Genomic DNA, 21,833 nt, shown 5'->3' on the forward strand with positions numbered 1-21,833 from the left:
TGTGGGTATGGTGGTATACAAGCAAAACGTTTCAAAGATAAAGCATTTCTTTCATCCTTGTGATGGAAGAAAATACATATTTAAGATCAAAGATATCAAAGTGTTACAACTACGTAAATATAAATACTGTACCGTTTATTATCTTCATTGCATTATCTGCTATACTTAATACTAAAGATTACAAGTTTTATCTGTTTGAGATTAAGACAAAAGTCTTAACTTTATTAACTTAATCGTAATTAATTTAAGGCATTTTCCCCTACTACAGATAAACAGAACAAAATGTTATCCTGATGCACTGTCGCAACATCCACAGACATCGACATAGAACTTCTTTGCGATTACAAAATAACCATAATTTAGCGGCTATCAGCAAATAGTTGCCACTGTTAACCGTAAAAAGGAGGTCGGTCCCAAGAAAGAACCTTGGGGAACGTTTCGCTCGGACAACCCTGCTATGACAAGAGATTAGGGTGGGCTCGGGCGTGGCAGGCGCACCGCGAAATGTCGCGCCATTTCGCTGATGACGTCACTGGCCGCGCCTGACATTTTCGGATAAAGCAACAAGGCAGCCCTACCTACCTTCCTCGCTGATAACCGAAAAAGCTTAATAGCTTTCAGAGCTTTTGCGGGTTATTCGCTCCGCATGCTCGCGCTTCTGCCGCGGTGCCTTACCTTGACATTTTGATATATTACGTATACAGACGGTACACATAATGTCTAATTCTAGCACCAGCAGTGTCCATAAGCTCTAGGGGACGTCACCATTAATATTTCCGCTCTGTTTCTATTTGGGTTAAGTTTTTCAGCAAATAGTGCAATTCAAACGAAATACGTAATTTGGAGCCAACAAATTCTTGGGATCACTTTGTTTATACACATGTAAGAAACAATCTTTTGTAAATACATTCTGCTTCACAACATTGTACATATGTAGTTGGTTTTCCCCCAAGGTGCAGGCGCACGCTATTGGTTCGACTGTCATTTAGGAGTTCCAACTAGCATTTAAGGATTTTAATAGCAAAATAGGAGCGATGTCCATTCAATCGGATGAGATGACTGAATTTAGCAGTCGTGCGTTGATTTCTGATATCGATACAATCAGTAAGTTTTGTTTGAGTAATATTACTAAGGTACGGCGGATCATTAGCTGGCATCATTAAATGCCCAGAAACCGTCAGTGTGCGTGGATGACGTCAAATCGTCACCTGTCATTGGACCCCTCCCTTACCCCATTAGAAAGCTACAAATGGACGGTATTATGCGATAGACACAAATAACTAAGTAATCGCAAGCTTTTAAGACTTCAAAATTGATACGAAGGTAACAAATTATGGTGTACTTTTTGGGCAAGGCTTTGTTTTTCTTGAGTATCATCCCTGTCATTGTCATGCACTTGTAGACAAGTCACTTGTCTAAGAAACAGTTTTAGATAATGTATTCTGATTGAGAAAGAAATATGATGGTCAATTTTAGTAGCAAGGCCTTAATCGTTTGTTTCCATTAGTCATAGTAAATCTCTGACGCACAGCAATATTGGTTAACTACATCGCGTGCAGACTTTTTAATATTTTTATAGCTGACATGGGTCAATAGACCGTTGGACGATAGCTACTGGCCATAAGTGAACTAACCGACGAAGTAATTCCATTGTCAAAATTAGCATGCTAATGATCGAGGTCATGCTCTTGCAAATCAAGCGTACCGAACTATGTAATTTATGAAAATATGACCTCATATTTAGCTTTTTCGTACGGTAGGAGTCCACTTTTGGAAGCAATCCATAAAATTGGGGGTCTCGTGTTTAAGTCACCGCCGCGCATATCAACTAAATCTATGAAAGGTTTTTCCTAGAATAGGGGCACAATCGACTTTAATTACAGTTTTCGGAAATAAATTTCATGAGTTATCGCCTGTCCACAATGAATTTGTTATTGTAACTATGTTAGGTTAGTTACATCACGACGAATTTGTATAAAACTCACGTCGGTACATTCCTGAAAGGATAGGTAAAAATGTACTAGCTACTTTTCTACTGCTAGGATAAAGCAATATTTTATACATAGGCTTGATATAAGCTCGGCGCTTTTTATGATTTCCAGGTTATTTAATATTATATAGACCACACTGAAGTTCGAACTAGATACGGTAAAAAATAGTTTTAACCGATTACACAAGTATTTAATTCAATCAAAATTGTCATGAGATCTGTCTGATCACAATTTTGATTAAGCATCGCTTTTTAAAGTCTCCCACTTAAGCCTTCGCTGAGTTCTTCAAAGGTGCCTTAGAATTTTTTATTGTTATACAATCCAAGACGAACGTGAAGCAGTACGTATATTCTGCAGACTACATTAGTCAAATTGAAAAGGCTTCCAGCGAATTTAAAACAAGGAAATGATACTCTTTATTGCCCAATTCCGTTACTATGCCTCAGGACAGATTGAGATTAATCATAAAATTTTAAAGTACCCATTTCTAAATTGGGAGCCTTGTGGTCGTGAATGGTATATAGAAGTATAAAGCAAAAACATTCAGTACTTTCCTCGCTTACGTACAATAAAGAATTATGATCCATGAACGATCATAAACTAGTAATTTCTAAATGGACGATTGAGTAAGTATTGTATTATAGTAGGCATAGGTGTAGGTACAGCCTAGTGACCTGTTTAACAACTAACCGATTAATCTATAGTACAGACTTCCTTTCGAGTATCCACCATTAAAAGTTAGTTCATAGATAAAATTATTAACGTCTCTACTTAGACATCCGTACCCGTAACTCTCTACGACTGAATACGAGTCTCTTTTGGAAGGTCAGATCTTTCAATCAGTGGTGGAGAAAGCACACTCAGAAGTGTAAAAGTCACATAAACTTGAAAACAATATTGACATTTGAACATCCAATTGCGAAAAGAAAGTTCAAGGAGACGTACCGTCGACATTCGTCCGACTTGAATAATTGAAACGATTAATTGATCGATAGGCGTGAGAGTGGCAGCAGCCGACGGTAAGGTCCAGTCACGTCATCGCTTACAATAAAACAATATTAATAAATAATCATGGAATCTTCGTGTAACGAGTTCGACAAATGATTGTGTAATGATTGCCTAAGTGATTATGTGAAAATGAACATAACTGCTTTACAAGTATGCTGTTGATTATTATGTAAGATAAGGCACATCAGTTATTTAGTGCACGCATATGCAACAACAATGTGTTTCTGCAATGAAACTACTTTATAAGGTTTACAATATTGCTATTTACCACAATTTTTTCGATGACTTGGGCATTCTCAAATATACAGTCGGCCTCATCTAGTTTTTGAAAGATTGACGTGTAAAAGAGTTACATTGTAACCTATTTAAAAAATAAATATCATCCTATCATTACACTGAAACAGTACTTTGGGCTTTTCGGTGTGAAAATGTTTTCAGAGCAGGGACACTATATTCACTAGTATACAAGTTTAATTCATCAGGTTAAGAGTATATTTAACAATGTCCGATTTAGTTTCTGTTGGTATTATAAGTGCCAGATATAATTTGACATGTTTATGAAGTGTGTTGAAAAATGTGCCAGTTAGGCTGACAAGAAAATAAATTGGATATTTTTGAAAAGGCCTTACGAATAACATTTGTATGAATTACCTATCACACTACCATATGTGCCTGTGCCTATACCAAAGGGATAAGCAGAGGTGCACATAATAAATTTATTAAACTCTTTTTTCTAGTTATGTTTTACGACTCAAGTTTTGAGGTTCAACAACAGTTTCCAACATTCGAAAACTGAAAACCCAGAATTAATTTTTATCAATACCAAAATTATTTTTAACTCTTTGCCTAAATATTAGATAAGGCAATAATTTGATTAAAGTAGAATTTAATATTCTAGACTGCTGACTCTGGTCTGTGGGTATACAATTTTTAAATTGTATAGAGTAAAATATTAATCTCAATATTAGATATTAGATTATTGTATTATTGTATTAGAGTACAGATCTGCATGAGACACAATGTGTTTTAACACATTTTGTCTCATGCAGAGACAGACTATACAATATAGATTAATCACTCTAATGTCAACATTCAGTGTCTAATTTGTTATTGAGATTAATATTTTATTATATTAATATCTGATATGTACTACAGACTCATCACAAAAACATCATAATCTGTGACTCAGTGAATAAGGGTTAAAACATTTAGGTATGATAACTGATACAATATCTACAGTTCACAAGAATATGACTCATATTCCCTTGATCCGAGACTGAACTTAAACATGTCATACATTACTAATACTAATTAAACTTTTCTCAAATTTATAACTAGTTACTGTAAATTAATTATGATGAGTAATATACTGGATAATTAATTATCTTTGGATACATTAATGTTAATAGTTTTTATCTAAGGGTGGTACAAAATACTGAGTCATAGTGAGAGGTCAAATTTTATTAGAACTTGGGTTGGGTTCTTGGAATTTACATGTCACATAATCATCACCCCTTTTATTAGTTAAGAGGGGGTGCAGAGCTGCTTGTGCATGTTTACTTAGTGTACATGTAGCCTGAGAGTATCCACTACTAACCAAGGGATCTTCTCACATGGAGAAGGTTTGAGCATTAATCACTATGCTTGCTCAATGCGAGTTTGCGATTTCAAACTTATAATTAGAAATTGTAAGCCCAGATTTGCTCATGGTGTTTCCTTCACCATTTGTCAGTGGTCTATAAGTAATCATAGAAAGTATATATAACTGGGAAAATGTCACATTGGTAAATCGTGATTCGTCTTAAACCTCTGGCCCACCACAACACTTAACATAATTTATACTTTTCGCCAATTGGTTTCATGTGGCATACCTGGTATTGAGATTATAATAAATAAAATTGTTAATAAAGCATGAGGCTATTTTAATTGCAACATAAAAATATCCAACTTATTAAAGTCTAACTATATTTTTAATACTTTAACATAAGGAAAATAATTAGTAACTCAAAATAAGGTTCTAACAGGAAAAGTTTCATTGATTGATACTTTACAAATGATCATAAATGAAAGCCATACTGTAAATACACATAAAATGTTGATATTTAGTCTAATTGTGTAATTTATTAAAAGGTATTTGGCAAATTCACATTGCAGAAGGAAGAGGAATGACTTAATGTAAGTAGGTAATAAAAACACAAGTGGGTAATCTTGACAGTGCAATAAAACAGTCTTTATCATTATCAGATAAGTAATGTAGCTGGAACTGTCTCTGTTACCAGTTGTCAGTAAGATATACAATGTTTGAAATACATTAGAATGTCCTTATTTGTTTTTATTTACATTCTACACCATTTTTCTGAAGTCTTGTAACAAACATTAACTGATCTCAGCTTTGGTAAAGGATTTGTCTTCTTACATCACTAGGATAATACTTACACTTAATAAATAAACTCTTATTCATTTAAATTCATAAAATGTTTCAAAGTGAAAGTATCAAAGCAGAAGTTGACATCATTCAACGAAATAACCATCAACAGTTATTGTGAAATGCATAGCAAATACATACATGTAAACGATCCTGGATGAAAAATGGACACATCTGCCACTATCACTTTATGCTGCTATTGTTATTTATACCAACTCAACTCGTATTTTCCTTGATAAAATTAATAAACTAAACGTTATCCACTATTCACCGCAAATCAGAATTACTGACCGACCGCACTGAACTAAAAATTAAGTAGGGGAAGAATAGATGACCGAGTTGGAAAATGACATGAATTACCTGACCAAAGAGCTTTTCACCGAAACAACAAAACACTCTGCCTTTATATTATTTTATTTAGATAAAGAAAAGACTTTCCACATTAAAATTATGATGTTGAAATGGCCAAAATAACGATTTTTACTAGCGAGAAACCTAGTGTTTAGACATTTATTTTATTGAAAAATTAAAAATTATAATGGTTTAGTCTTTACCTTTAATTCTTATCTCAGTCTATGGTTTGTGTCAATGTAAATATTCATTCATTCATTCGTTCCTGTCAAAATTGTCAACAACGTTGTTGGAGTCCCGAATGGAGTAGCATTTTTCAGGAACTAAAAGTTTGTATCGTAATTTAATGCCTTAAATTATAGTCAATTTCCATCAAATAGTAATCAAATCGTTTCTTACTTTAATATCAATATTATCAAAGTAATTATGTCGTTATTTTAGTTGATTTCTACGAGTTTGGTTGGTGATAATGAGTACAATGAATATTTCCATTGAAAAGAAGAGATCGGACTGCCCAGCCTTATCCAAAGGCTGGCAACGGGAAGAAGTATTAAGAAAGACTGGTTTATCTGCTGGAAAAGTTGATGTTTACTATTACAGGTGAGAAACAGGAAAATTTATATTTATACTAACAAATAAATTCTCGACTTACAACAATGTTCATTCAATTCCTTTTATAATTTCATTTGAATTGTAATTAAATTTAAATCTAATAAAAAACAACATTTTTTTAATTAAAAATTTGCATAAATTTATCTCGAAGTAAATCACAATTAGCATGTTCACTGTCAGAATTAAATTAGGTATAAGTTAAGATACTATTTCATACAGAAATAAAACATTCACATATATAGTTGTGAATAACTTAGATTAAGCTAAAACGTGGAAACGAATGGTCAGTTAACATGGCTAATAAATTGTCTAACTTAACATTTACATATCCATCACTAAATCAGGGATTAACCGATGCTAATGCACTCCAGCTCCTGGCAAGTTGTTCAACAGTGACAGTAAATTTTTCTGTAGCCCAACAGGTAAAAAGTTTCGCAGTAAGGCTGAACTAGTTCGTTATCTGGGTGATAGTATGGACCTGTCGTGTTTCGACTTTCAGCAGGGTCAGATAAACACTATGCTGCTGTGCAAGGCCAAGAAAGCACGCGCGCAGTTTGATTACAGGTTCCCATTAGTGTCATAACTTCTTCCACTTGTGTTGTGATCATTAGTGCAGTCCTGCTTATGTTCCATCTGTATTTATAATGCTATCCAATAGAAGCTTGTAATACGTGTGCCTAGGTATAGTTTTGCTCTTTGTGTGTTAACAGTGATTATGTTTTGTTTTTTGAAACATAATCAGTGTTGTTTGTGTTTGTAGTAGTTGTTTAGATGTCACACCAGATGCACCGCTTGACACAAACCAGTTTTAGTACCTGTTTATATGTTAACCAAACTCCTTGTTAGAGCTAAGGCTTTTAGTGCTTCATCAAATCATTTATCATTGCCACTGTACCATATTTCATACCTTGGCAGCTTTGCTAATGTTATTTTAATACGAAAACATAAAATCATTGGCTTGAAAATGCAGTATATGGCAAAATATTGTAAGCATTATAGCCTAATCAAGTGCCTGTAGTTTGTTTATAACCATGGTGATCTATCTATTTCCTAGTCACATTAAAAATGTTATTTAGTACATAGACTGCATAGACACTCTACAGGTATTGGTAAACCCCATTCATAACTTTACATTATTTACACAATTCCCTTACATTAAACTGCCTTGCTTGCTACACCATGCACAAAGCAGTATTAGTTATAATATTAGTAAGTGATGGTAAGTAAAGTAACCATAGATATAAGTTTGTGTTGTTTATTACTGTGAATTAATCATATTTTGTTGGTTTCTAAATTAATTTTTATGATGCGTAAATGGTTTTCAAGGTGATATTTTATTAACCCATTTATGTTCGAAAAATTTGCGTAGCACAACATACATACTATACATACTATTGCAAACAGCTTTAAAAAAAATATCAAAATTACATTGCCTCACATTTTTTATCATCCACTGACATGATTATTTGTCTCAATGAAGTCCACTCCATTATTGTTTTAATATTACTAGTCAGCATTCATTAGACAGACATTAGCATTACATAAAAAATCAATTCTCACAGTAAGTTTATACTGATAAAAATTTGAATTACATATTATTATTGTGCTGTATCACAAAACATTTAATTAATTGGATTAAATGCAACTTGATACAGATCACCACTTGTCCATAGAGTCCTTGTCATTATATCATTTATTTCTGCTTTAACTAGCTAACATTGTAAACTCACATTCACCTCATTTCTTTCCCAACAAATCAGGGAAGAAATTCACCAATCAACCGACACTTAATGGGTGGTGGTAGTGAGTGTGTTAAATGTTAAAGTGTTTAATTTAAGCATGTTTTGTGTTCCATGTGGCATGATCCTATCAGTGTAATAGTGTCCCTTGAATTAAAAAAAAAATCTACTAGAAAAAAGTTTTTAATTGAAATTTCAAAAGTAGAACCTAAGTATCCAATTACAATATCTCTTCAAGTACATCTACTTACACATATTTTTTTAATACAGGGGTGTTCGGTCTGACGCGTCTTTAGTACCACCTATCCGCCAAACTGCGTCGATTTTCAAGCAGCCAGTCACTGTGTATAAGACACAGGAAAGCAAAGTAAAAACAGACCTGAAACATGGCACACAGGAGAAACCGAAACAACTGTTCTGGGAAAAGAGGCTTGAAGTAAGTGGTTTTAAATTTTTGCATTTCGGAAATAGTACTTAAGGTTTATATAAACGATTTAATCAACTGCTTTTCGCTAGAAAGGAAGTCATACCGGATATACCATTCAATTAATACATCGAATAGACACCAGTTTGTTCTTTAAAAAAAAATTGTTTGTTGTCCTATACCTGAACTCTAAACAACAATTTGTCGATCGTCCGAAACGACACGACACACGATGCGACATGTATTACGTGCTAATTCTGCTCTTAGTCCTATTAAGATAAGCTTTTTGTGCAATTCATTTATCTATATATTATTTATGTTTTCAGGGTTTGACGGCGTGTGACGCAGACGGTGTAAAAGGCACCACATCGTTGCCGAAATATATCAAGCCCTTGGGGCCATACAACTCGGATGCGACTATCATTCAGTCGCTGGCCACAGCTCTCCATGTTTCCTCTCAACCTATAACAGGTATATACTTCAAAATCAAAATACATGAAAAACTTGGCTAGAGTTACATAAGTACAACCAGTTATAATAAGTTTAGAAAAACCTGTATGTCGCCTAAAAACCTGTATATCAGCCTTACTGGCTTTTTGTAAACAAAGTGACATTATGTTAAATTATTTCCAGGTCAAACCGGAACAAAGCAGTCAATCCTGGAGAATCCTGGCGTTTTTTTAAACCCTGAGCAGCCGCTGATTGCGTCGGTGACTATCACGAAAGATGACGTGAGGCGGCAGGAGGAGCGCGTGCGCCGCGCCCGCCAGAGGTTGCGGGAGGCGCTTGCGGTCGTATAGGGTTACGCCGGCGACGGAGGGCCCAGCGCCGACTCCGTCGCCGACCTGTCAGTCTCGTCCCGACTGTCGGACTCTGCTGAAGCCTCTCCCAAACCCTCGTCTATGGACATGAGCGTTGATGATTAAGTATTTTATATTATTGATGCCACGAGAATCTCGACCGTTTCTCTGTTAGGCACATAAGAATTTTCCATGTTTTAATGTTAGGTGTAAAAATTTAACTGTCGAGGAGAAATTGTAAAAAGTAAGCATAGATTTAGTAGCAAGTCGAATATACAAATGGTGTGGTGTGTTTGTAATTAAGCGTGTTTGTAAGGTGTTATACATAAAAATTATAATTAGATGTGTGGATTGTAAAGTCAACAGCAACACTTTAGTTTCTATAAATGTTTAAATACCTATTGGATTGGAAGGCAGTACAGTTATTTTCTTTCATAAATTAAAATACGTATTTATATTCAAGTTGCTGCTGTCAAAAAACAATCTAAAATAGGCACAATTTTCAAATATATTATCTTATACATGCATTTTACATAATATCTTTATAACTCTTCTCAATTGAATCAAAAATTGGGAGTAATGATGGCTAATATTAAATTAAGTATAAATAATTTTGTATTGTAACAATAAAACTATTTTAACTTTAATATTGTGTTTAATTTCATAAATATTTAAATAACAAAAAGTGAAGGAAGTGCAGTGACATTTAGATTAATGTCAATTAAAGTATGTTCACAACCATAAAAAAATATGAAGTCATCACTTAAATGTATTTTTTAAAATATAGCTAAAATAGATGTTAAAAATCGTAGCAATGATAATAATAGAAATTGTGCAGTTGAAATCAATAATTAAAATCTAATTAAATTTTGAGCTTGAAGCGATAACAAGTCCAAATTTTAGCAAAAGCTATTATTAGAAATCTAGCAAACTGTGTTTATTTTTTTATTAAGTAACTCTTTTACAATAAATGGGACTGTGAACTTTATAAGGCTCTAAAATGGCACAGTGTTTCATGGAGGCTATTTCAAAATGGACGGTTGCTATGTGTAGTATGAATTTGAGAAGCTGGCGTGCTTTATAATTATCTAATAGAAATATATTTGAAATTCATATAATCTAATAGGACTTGTCATATAAAAATCTACTTGGGTCACCGGAGGTTTCATTTAATGCTCAATCGGTGGTCCCTCGCTATATCTTGTCAAAGCTAATAATTGAATCTTACTAAGCTAATTCGTGTTAAAAGTCAATTCCATTTGAAGATCAAAAGTTTGATCGATATAATCTTATTCTAGTCCTACTCAACTGTTGAAACTACTCATAACAAGAAACTTTCATAAGAATTAAGTTTGTTTTATCTAAATGGAACTCCAATATTAAACATGATAATTATATTATATTGTCAGGTACTTGATCTGATACATATTTAGATTTTATTGATTTCAATAAACAAATACCAATTCTTTTACATCTAAATAAGAACTTTAATTTTCATCTAATATTGCTCATTGTGCACATTCTCCCTAACTACATAAAATTAATGACTAGACTAATAACAGTCAATTTGTACGAAAACTTTTCCTTAACAACTATATTTTAAAAGCATTTATTTATTAAATGACAATGTAGCATATGTATTTGAATATTGTTCATATTGAAAGGCCCCATTTTAAGCATAAAAATCTTAACATGATCATTTTAATACTAAGGGCTCTAACAAGTCGTAATATTGATATAATTTCTATTTTCACTACTCTCTATAAATATTAATTTGGTAAAAGTTATCATGTAGTTATAACATTTATTGATAAGGCAGCAATAATATGTATTATATTACTTTGAACTATGTAAGAGTAAGAGTTTTATTGGAATGCATTTAAATATCACAAATGATATGTAGACAAATAAATTAGATTAATTGTAAACCATCAGTCTGCAGCTGATACGTAAATGATATGTCCAGTTCGACAGTAAAAAACATTTAAGTCCATGGATAAAAATTTGAAAACAATACTGTCCCTATAAAATAATATCCAATAAAATAATACTGTATCATTCGTGATTGTACATCTGGCATCTTTCTCGATATTATAAATGTTTTCCATTTGCTGTACATATTATCAACACCTTCCAAATTGGCTATGGATAAATGATGTGAAGGTATTCTCTTCCCTATCCCAATTCGTCTAAAATGCTCATTTATAGTATTCTGATCAGATGTTGGTGTGGGACCAACATTCATTTTAGTTGAACATATCCAGTACAATATCGGACTAGCTGATGCCAAAAGCCTAGTAGTCACCTGTATATGTACAAACATTATGCAGAATACACAGAGAAACAACATATGCACAATATATACAAATACAATAGGATCATTGGCCCCAAAACACTTAGAATATTGCTTTGGCCTGTAAGGCATCTTATTTGAATACCCAATTATATTAGATCTCAATCCAAGTCTAAAACACAGTCTTATGTTGCATATTACATAAGACAAGCAATGGTACATCACTAACACTATAACAGGTGCAGCCAGTATAAAGTTAGGAATCTGTTTCAATTTATAATATTTGAAGAAACCAACATCCCAGTAATGACTTTGTATATAGGAATATGACAATGGTATACTACTGTTACACCATGGACTCTCAGCACTACCAGGCAACACATACTCAGTGTTAGATAAAAATTCTGGTAAATTGTGCTCATTGTGTACACAATACTTCAAGTAATTGTATGTCTGTACTAAAAGAAATGGCAACAGAGCTATAGTTACAGTCAAAAACACTGATACAAGTGTAGTCAACAGTGGCAACAATAGGAATGGCAATATTATCTTATGTTTTAATGTCCTATATTTGTAAATAATTTCAGGTATAGTTCTCTCTATAACATTTTTAAAAGTTGCATAGAATATGAATCCTAAATTGACAGAACCATTAGACCGAGTGATCATGGAGAACCCAGCTGGTAGACCACTCATTATGTCAATGTTAGCAAACCTCAGAGTCTCACTTTCTGTACACTTGAACATTGTATAAAACGACATCCATGCAAACAGTGATTCTGAATATGGTGCAGAGAAGAAAATACTTGCAGGATTAACACAATACAATATAACAGATTTATATGCCCTGCATTCACTGCGCAAAATTCTTAAACTCAGTCTGTGTAATACATCTGCTGATTTAATAAAAAATACAATATTTAAAATAGTTGCAGAAATTAACAAATTGCTATGAAAATTTAGCACTGTACCAAATACACTATTCAGTCCATAAGCAAAATATCTTACAAGTAATGGAAATAAAGGGAAAAACGCTAGACAATTTTCATAAGTGTAGCCAAACTGGGCAATATGTATAAAGTACTGGGCATCCCATCTTTTCATGCCCCCTAATAACTTATCGACGATGACATCCGCATTCGTTTTACGCAAGTTTGGGTCTTCGGGGCTAATAAATACATTAGCGTTATGGTCCGGTATGATAAGATTTGATATTGCTTGTAAGATAATCAGTAGAATCCGAGTACTAAATGCAAACCACAAAATCTTCTGCCGTGGGGAATACATCTGAAACGCAACATTTTGAAGCAATTACTTTAGGTGTACGACATAGGAATTATTTATCTAACGCGTTATAAGTAATAAATACCTTATAATTTCACTTTGTTCATTTAAAATTCTTCATAACTTAATCAATATTATTATTGTCAATAAATTGAAATTCATTACAAATTCCAACTCGAACTCGTTGCCCTTTTAGGTGACAGTGACAGTGACGGCAGAATGTTTGACTTTTGCTTTGACAGTAATTTTGAGAACAGATCTAAAATGTAAAAAAAACCATAACAATAAATTGGCTATGGTTGTATATGGCCCTTTTTTACCCTAAAGTGGAAAATCCTCTCGCCTGGGGAGGACGAAAGGTACTGAGGTCTTACAGTGCGGGAAACACATTTTTCCGTAGCCCCCGAACTCATGACACTCTAATTTGTCTTGCAGTGTTGGTCTACTCCCTGCAACGACTCTCGGGCGTAGTGGACAGCAACGTGCATAGCTGGGTTCCGTCTTCAACCAGACTACCATCGTTCGTCCTGAAAGCTTTTTTTACGTCCTTGTAATACCTCATCACTGCTGAATAAAAACCTCTCACGAAAGGGGGAGTTTGCGTGCCATGATCTCGACCATCGATAGGCGGTTCGCTGAATTGTCAAAGAATAGGGAATCGGGGACTTTACCGAGAAAAGTGACATCTCATTTTGTCTGGCTGTAAGACGAAATAAAAAACCCGAGAATAATTATAAAGTCAGTGGGCCTTTCATTAAACAGTTGCAGTATATATTTATCGGACTGTAATAGCCACGGTAGGAACAAATAAAACAACTGTATTTAAATTTATTTATAATAATTGCATTCTGTCACGTAATAATATTGTTACACCCAGATTCATACGATTTTAAACAATTCTAGCAGTCTAGAACACATCACAGAGCACACGCTTTTTAATTAAAACATGAATTTGATAAGCCAAATCAACAACTACTATTTCAAAGTAAAAATGTGGGTCCAAAGCATTGAAGCTAGCTAAGAAAAGAATAACAGGAATGCGTAAATTTTTCTCATGTTCAAAATAAAGAATAAGCCAATAAACATACGTCATTATCTAGTAGAAGAAAGGATATGTTTATAAATAAAGGTGCGCCTATGATCAATGCCTCTCTATACAAGAAATATTTAATACACAAAGTGATTCATCACTTCTGGGTAATTTTAACACATTCCCCTACAAAAATGAGCAACATTAGTACTCTTTCATACTTTTTACAACTTAAATTTAATTACCTATAAAACCACTACAATAGGCTACAAAAGAAAAGTGTAATATAAAAGTATTTTACCACCACAAAAAGAAAATAGATAAATAATATATTTTACATGGCTGCAGACAAAAAGTAGAACAAGCATAGTCGGTATTGTTTTACAGGCAAGTTTTTTAAGTAAGTATATCAGGTTATTCTAAGAACTGCAGTAACACAATGTTTCAAATTCATCTTAAAAAGCTGCCTGTATAATTAATACATGTAAAAGAAAACAATTGTGTTTTTGTCTTTTGTTATATTGATATATTTTTGTCCATATTCAACCAATATTCAGTTTAACCTGACACAATGCAAAATAATCAGTCAACCTTATATACCCCATTAAATTGTGACTAAAGTAAAAAAATCAAGAAGAAACTGAAATTATACAAAAAATCAATAGTTTTCGACAAAATGATAAACTTTTATTGCAAGTAAGTGCGTTTCTTCCACATATTTTTTTTCGAAGCAAATCTATTTACATAAACCTATTATTTACGTAATTCTACGCCAGTGAGTTCACATCGATAACATAGAGTATAACAAGAATACATTAAATTAAATCGTAGAAATATATTTTATATTCCTTTACAGTAGTATAATAAAAAAATGACGATTTTATCAGGAATTCTAGTTTTTTTTTATTACTTAATGTATAAACAACAATTTTGCGTATTGCCTAAAACAAGAAGGAATGAATTTTTATCATTACAATATTAATTAAAGGAAACTGAGACGTGCGTAACGACAAACACGGTAATAAATTTGAAGAGTGTTATGTTATTGTAGATTTGTTGTCGCTAGCTCATCCTTACTTACACCATTGCATTCAAAACAAAATCAAGTGGTAGTGTTTCCATAAAATGACGTTATTCAAAAACTATGCACGTTTTAATATTACCACTAAGTGTATGCATATTAATAACTATTGAAATTACCTTTTAATAAATACGAAGGTGAAGTCTAAGTGTATTTTCAATACTTATTACTTGTTGTAAAACACACTTATTTCGAATCCTGCCATTTTAAAAGAGTAATTCAAATACATCACTCACACATTTTTTTACCGAAACCATAAACAATATAAATATGTAACTATAACATTGTTACAAACTCACTTGGCACCACCAACAAGCGAATATAATAGTCTATTTATTGAGGGACACGATGTATCGAGATATTGGATAATTTGATCATTATCAGGCAAGTAGCAGACTTTATTATAAACTGTAGCTTGTTTCTTCTGCATGGCGACCATCAATGTCAAGGGCCTAAAAGCCACACCCATACCCTAAATATAATATCACGACATCTAACATACCACACGTGATCACGAGTAACTAAGCTTCAAACAATAAATAACTGTGATACAAAACAAAAGAACTTGATTTCGACCCGAATGGTAGTGAGATTGTAACTAAATTATAGTTTTAGGATGGTGTAAGCAAATCGTAGCCGCAGTAGTGGACGTCTAAGTTGCTAAGCGCTCGAGTGTTAGCTCATGGACAACTGGCCGAGGGCTAGTAACCTCTCCACCGCCGCGTTTACATCGCCGAATGTCGCAATCAGTGCTGAAAGAGAATAAAATAGTCTTTAGTCTCCTTATTTGGTATCTGTAGTTGATATATCAAAATACATTGGGCATATTTATTCAAAATAATTATAAGATTGTGTGAAGTGTTTACCTTGCAGATTCGCTTCCCGATTAAGGAAGCCCATAGCCGTAAGTTGTTCGAGTTGTTGCGAGTAGCGCTGCTCGGGCGGCTGTGATGAATTCGTCTGATTATTCGCCATGGCCGACATCATTCGCTGCATGAACTGTGTACGGAAAAACAAATATTAAAATTGGCGTACTTACTTTTACCAAGCATGATCTGCAAACAATATACTTCTCTAAATGCATCAACTTCTAATCTATTGATAAATGTAGAAATACCTAACAAAACTACAGCAACCTAAGGAAAGATACAACTGCAATAAGAACCATTTTTAACCACTCAATGAGATAGAAGGATACATGAATTCTAGCAAGTGATTTAAAAACATAAGTGATTAAGTACCACATCGAAGTGCGGGCGGTGCGCGTATGACTGCGACGGAGCCGGCACATATAGACAAAGTATTTTATGTCTACCTTGTTAGTGGTTTCACTGCAGTTAAGAGCAAATTACTCGAAACTTGTTGTGAAACCACTGTTTAATAATATTATACTGTAATTATAATAAGCATTTAATTCATCTCTAGTTTAAAAAGTGTCGATTTCTGGGAACTTTATAGCGAAAAATTTAGCCAGTTATTCATTCAGTCACAAGAGAACCCTTACTAGCAGTGCAGATAATTTGCTTTAGTAAAATACTGTTTTAAACTGGTTATTTTGGACTATATTACGATTTATATCTCCTGGGATTTCTTTAGTTGTACCTATGATTAATAAGTAAATTAATTCACTGACAAAATATTAGAAGCTATAATGTTATAGAGCACAACCTGCGTGAAGAGTTCAGAGTTCTGTTGTTGGCGCGGGGGTGCGTTGGGCGGCGCGGCGGGTGCTGGCGGCGTGGTGGTGGGGGTGGCGGTGGCGTTGCCCACGCCCAGCCCCAGGTTGCCCACCAGTGACGGCGCCGCCGTGCGGAGCTGCTCCAACCCTTGCTGGATCTGGAGTAACGCGTTCAGGGCCTGCAAGATAATTGATACATACATTATGTTTCTTATAAATACCTCAAAATGATTATGATCTTTAATAATGTTCATGACTTTTACTCATATTATTGTATATCGGGTATGAGTTGAATTGGTTACATAAATATTGTACAATACTTATAGTCAAAACAATAAACATATTGACTTTTTGAACATTAGACAGACTTTTTAATCATTAGAGTACATAGTAAAAAATACATTTAATTTTATTGTAAATCTCAAACCTTTCTCGTGCGAGAAGAGGTCTTGGGTCACCAGTGGCAACTAAAAGGCTGTTGATGTGATGTGACTAATTGAATACTGACCTGTGGGTTGGACATCATCTGCTGCATCTCTGGATTCTGTAACTGTGCTAACATTTGCGGCATCATTGTACGGATCTGTTCCTGTAGCTGGGGGTTGTTCGCGAACATCGGGTTCTGTAAGAATATATATTTTTTTATTATTTATTAAATGATGTTACGTAAAATTGAAAATAAAGAAAAGATCACTTATATTTCATTAATTACAAGCTAAACCCCATCGCATTCGTCTTATTGTACAAAGTAAAAAGTTTGCTCTCGTCTCACAAACCTGGTTAATAAGCTGGGATGCCATGTCAGGGTCAGCGGCGAGGGCCTGGAGCATAGTGTTGGTGTAGGGCGCGGAGAGCATGGACTGCACGAGGCGAGGGTTCTCAGACATCTGCTGCAGCAGCGACTGCATGCCCGGCGTGTTGATGAGGCCGGGCCCGGTCGGTGCGGCGCCAGTGCCGCCGGTCCCCGCGGCACCGCCGCCGCCACCACCGCCACCACGCTGCCAAGGGTTGGGCAGTGGTTGCCTGTTCTCAGCTCCCTGTTGCGGGTTTGTACCATCTGATGGGAACAAAATGGTAAATGTTTAAGATAGTACAATGTCCAAAGGGAAAAATACAACATATATAATGTTATTATTGTGATTGTTGGTCACAAGTACTTCAGCTTAAGATTCAATTCAGAATTTTTATATACTAAATCTAATTTGCAACAATTTTTCTGTAATTATCAACAGGGACTTTTTGTAACTTTTTACAGTAACTTCTATAAAATAAACTAGGATATTAAACTTGATAAAATTAACTCACCAGAGTTGTCCACTAGTCCAGAGAAGGGGTTGCCCGCCATACTGCTAGCTACATTCAACATTGGCTCTTGGATGTCTCTGTACATACGCTGTAAAGCATTGTAACCACCTGGAATAATATAATCAATATTTTAGGAATAATTTTCTAAATATGAAATAGGTATCCATCGTCAGAACAATGGTTTCTTATAATAAAACCCGACAGACTAACCCTATTACATTCTGGTACTCATCACCATTAACACATTGTGTGCCAGAATGCAGATCCACACGAGACACAATGTATTTTCTATTGTTGTCTTATCTTATATCTTTTTCTTATATACGAAACCATAATCTGATGAGATGATGATAAACAATTTAGACAATGATTACTAACCAGGTATGCTCTCCAGGTTGGAGAGGGCACGGTCATGAGAACGCATGAGTTCCTGCAACATGGCGGGATTGCGAGCCAACTCCATAGTCTGCCGCAAAAGCTCAGGGTTGTTCAGCATGTGACTTATCTCTGGATTTCTCTGTAATAACAAAATGCTTTGTTACAATTTGTTATCTTGTGAATCTAGTATCTAGAGTACTGAAAGTATCTGGAGCTGCAAACTACCTAGCAGGTTTACTGGGGCTCTGGCTCGAAAAGCAGGAATAGGAATGGGGTAGTTTTTAGTCAGTAATAGACACTCCCTCTCGCTTCGCCCAAGGCGGGAGAAGTCATTGGATGATTGTCTATTTACCAAATTTATTTAGAAATACCAAATGAAACACCTTCATTTGAGACCCATGACGGAGGTAGTTGTGAAAAAAGACAATAATGTGACTAGATGAAGGTAGAAAAAGGTAGAAGTAATGAAGAAAATTATATTGACAAAGCATTTCTAATAAGAATACTTACTGCCATAAGATCCTGCATCTGTGGGTTTGAAGTGATAAGTGTGCGCATGTTCTCGGGGTCATTCATCATCTGTTGCACCAGTGGATTGTCCAGCACTTGTCTCAACATGTCTGGGTTGGACAGGAGCTCTTGTTGCATTCGAGCCTACAACGAATATCATTTATTAACAATGATTATTCTTTGACACCAAAAGAAGTCTATGTGGAATGAAAAAAATTTACAATAAACATTAAACAAGTATTTTTGTTTCGAATCAGTTACTCATTTTACATTCACACAAAACATTATCAAGTTGATTCCATACCTGTAAATCCATAAAAGTGCTCTGGCCAAGACCCAAACTCTCTAGGCCTGCTAATCCACCCAATGAATTTAAACCAAATGGAGTAGCACCAACATCAGCTGAAATATGAGAAATCACACATTAAAATACATTCTACCATATCTTACTAACATTTTCCAAATACCAAAAATACACTTTAAAGTCCAACTTCTCTATTCTTATAAGTTTCTGATAAAGTTTACTGGGAGAACTATCCAGATCCTGTGAAGCCAGCCTTTAGTTTAGTAAATATATCAAAATACTAATAAACCTGTTGATATACCCAAGGAGTTTATAATTAAACACCTTTTATGCTTCATGACCATTAATTACTTATTAGAATTTTCACTACACTATATTTTCTAATAAGATTATTCTAGATTTTCATTTAATCTTTTACACAATGTTGCATCATTTCTGTGTGACAGGCAAAGAAACATCCATGCCTAATAATAGGAGTCACAAGCAATAGGATGAATCATTATATTTCTTCATTCATCAGCCATCTACTTTTGTGGTTGTCAAATAAGGAAATCTCATAATATCTTTGAGAGTGCCAAGACATAGAATTAGTGTGATAAGGTTTATATTTACTAACATTCTCATTAATGTTACATATTACAAACACTACTTCTGATTGTCATATCATTACTAATTTCAAGAAATCAACAAGTAGGTATATTGATTTCTTCAGTTCAATTTTACAGTCTACCTGTATTTTCATACATATTTGTAATTGTTATTTGTTTCAAATTCTCAGTAACAACATTAAATCTTAAGATAATATAGACTTATGGTTTTAAATTGATAAGTGTTTAGTTAATTAATACTATTTAATACATATTATTCTATCTTCACATGATGTCAAGTTAATACTTGTGTATAATAATATCTCCTAAACAGTTAGCTAACTGAATTGAGACTGTAACCCATTATAAAATCATTAGAAGAACATTGTTTTTATAATAAAACAGTAGCAGTTCTAGTTGGAATGTAAACGGAATGAATGTATGGTCCTAGTAGACTCCCTTTGTTACACAAATATCATAAATCAGGTAGTACTTGGTAATGCAATCAAACTTAAGTTGCACAAAAATAAACCAATTTAGGTACTTTGTATATTTTTCAGCCTAAAATTGACCTTAATACAAATGTTGATAACATCTGCATTATCATTTCTTTTATCAAAAAACACAGACGCATTACATGGAATTTAAGAATAAGAATTTTGTTTATATGTGTTACTTATTAACTGTTGACAATTCAGCATTATAGTACCTATGAAATCTTTACATTGTCAACACTTTTATTTGCTAGTGTAATTTTTGAACTATCTAGAAATTCAAGTTATAAGCATTTAAAATATACAATGAAAACGGAGTGACGTCTATCCGTCCAACTATGTCTTCAATAAATAATTTTACATTAAATTATTACTACACCTTTGATAAAATACTTTGTTCACTATTGTTCTAGCTTCGCAAAACTCATTGCTGCTTGAATACATTAATTAGTCAATGACCTAATTAAAATATTACTTTAACAAATTCCAACATAGCTGTGCAACCATTACAATCACTATTCTTTCTTCACAGTACCTTGAGTTACACCATTGAACAAAATTCTCTCATTTAGATCCACAGTATCATTGGCCCAGTTAATGCAAGGTTCACTAGCTCTGTTAGCTGTAGCACTAAGGGAAATCCAAACCTATGTTTCGCAATAGTGACAGGATGTAAGTAATTGCGTACCTGGAGGGCGTCGTGTAGCGCCCTCAGGCTCGGGCCTCGGAGGGGTCTTTATCACGAGATGGACTGTCAGCCCGTCCTTGATGTTGTGCTGTTTCAGGGAGTCGGCATCGTTCAAGATCTTTCCGGCAAATATGAGACATAACTGCTCCGGCTCTGCACTGAATTTAGGGGACAACACTTCCTTGAGCTAAAACCAAATAACGAATTCATATTTACTTTACCGAATATCCAAATAAATGTCGTCAGTGATTGCGTGTGCAATATCTATGTTATTACGCCATGAGCACAGTTTCTGGCGGCGCCGTACTTACTTTTTTAACGTCAGCATCCTCATCAATCTCTACTTGCTGTTTTTCTTTCGGTGTTTTCACTGTAATAGTAATTTTTTTGGGTTCGTCCTGTCCCTCTGCCATTTTGGCAAATCTAGAATGACTCTGTACTTTGGCGGAAAAGCAGAAATATGTACAAGAATGTAGAATTTGACGATTTGTGTTAAGTTGACGGCCCGGGGTACGGCCCACTTTGGTAAATGACTGAACTTCCAAAACCAAAATCACCAAAACTGATTTCAATTTTATCACGTAAAAAATAGAGTTTAATTTGATTGATTCCCACGTAATGCTCCGAAGATAGCAAATAATCGTTTTGTCTATGGAAACATTAATTTTTGTGACTGGACCGGACTCAAAAACAAGCTTAAAATCAAAGACAACATTGCCACTCCAATAAAAGTCTATGGTAAATTCAGGACAGTTGTGGAATCAACAAATGAGTTTTTATATTATTTTAAACAAATAATAAAATTAAGCTGAGTTTTCACTGCTAGATAAATATAACAAAATCAATTTAGG

General features: G+C 34.2%; 4 protein-coding genes across 7 annotated transcripts in view; 1 reads left to right on the plus strand and 3 right to left on the minus strand.

The window, feature by feature from the left end:
* The window catches only part of LOC118273933 (phospholipid-transporting ATPase ID), a 54,109-nt gene extending 48,372 nt beyond the window's left edge, over positions 1-5,737 (minus strand). For both annotated transcript variants that reach the window (XM_050707778.1, XM_035591164.2), the window contains exon 1: positions 5,566-5,737. The gene's annotated coding sequence lies outside the window, so the exon portion shown is untranslated. The remainder of the gene's footprint in view (positions 1-5,565) is intronic.
* A 252-nt stretch (positions 5,738-5,989) lies between these two features.
* On the plus strand, positions 5,990-9,997 carry LOC118274003 (methyl-CpG-binding domain protein 3). 2 transcript variants are annotated; one of them, XM_035591314.2, is made up of 6 exons: positions 5,990-6,104; positions 6,217-6,375; positions 6,802-6,951; positions 8,397-8,562; positions 8,877-9,021; positions 9,184-9,997. In XM_035591314.2, the coding sequence occupies exons 2-6, from the start codon at positions 6,245-6,247 to the stop codon at positions 9,348-9,350; spliced, it is 759 nt and encodes a 252-aa protein (XP_035447207.1). In that variant the 5' UTR covers positions 5,990-6,104; positions 6,217-6,244; the 3' UTR covers positions 9,351-9,997. The 2 variants fall into 2 exon arrangements, with proteins under 2 accessions (XP_035447207.1, XP_035447208.1); XM_035591315.2 differs by lacking the exon at positions 6,802-6,951.
* A 599-nt stretch (positions 9,998-10,596) lies between these two features.
* Positions 10,597-13,159, minus strand: LOC118274002 (GPI mannosyltransferase 2). Its single transcript, XM_035591313.2, has 2 exons — positions 13,013-13,159; positions 10,597-12,930 (listed from the first exon to the last, which is right to left on the minus strand). Exon 2 carries the CDS (start codon positions 12,928-12,930, stop codon positions 11,335-11,337), a length of 1,596 nt encoding a protein of 531 aa, XP_035447206.2. The 5' UTR covers positions 13,013-13,159; the 3' UTR covers positions 10,597-11,334.
* A 589-nt stretch (positions 13,160-13,748) lies between these two features.
* On the minus strand, positions 13,749-21,681 carry LOC118273975 (ubiquilin-1). Of its 2 annotated transcripts, XM_035591274.2 has the most exons (12): positions 21,294-21,631; positions 20,983-21,169; positions 19,214-19,311; positions 18,910-19,053; positions 18,400-18,538; positions 18,022-18,129; positions 17,493-17,773; positions 17,225-17,338; positions 16,707-16,895; positions 16,280-16,309; positions 15,905-16,037; positions 13,749-15,790 (listed from the first exon to the last, which is right to left on the minus strand). In XM_035591274.2, the coding sequence occupies exons 1-12, from the start codon at positions 21,393-21,395 to the stop codon at positions 15,714-15,716; spliced, it is 1,602 nt and encodes a 533-aa protein (XP_035447167.1). In that variant the 5' UTR covers positions 21,396-21,631; the 3' UTR covers positions 13,749-15,713. The 2 variants fall into 2 exon arrangements, with proteins under 2 accessions (XP_035447167.1, XP_035447168.1); XM_035591275.2 differs by lacking the exon at positions 16,280-16,309 and having other exon boundaries at positions 21,294-21,681.
* Positions 21,682-21,833: the final 152 nt, after the last annotated feature.

This window comes from Spodoptera frugiperda, chromosome 3, assembly GCF_023101765.2.
Source record: "Spodoptera frugiperda isolate SF20-4 chromosome 3, AGI-APGP_CSIRO_Sfru_2.0, whole genome shotgun sequence".
Classification (NCBI taxonomy): domain Eukaryota; kingdom Metazoa; phylum Arthropoda; class Insecta; order Lepidoptera; family Noctuidae; genus Spodoptera; species Spodoptera frugiperda.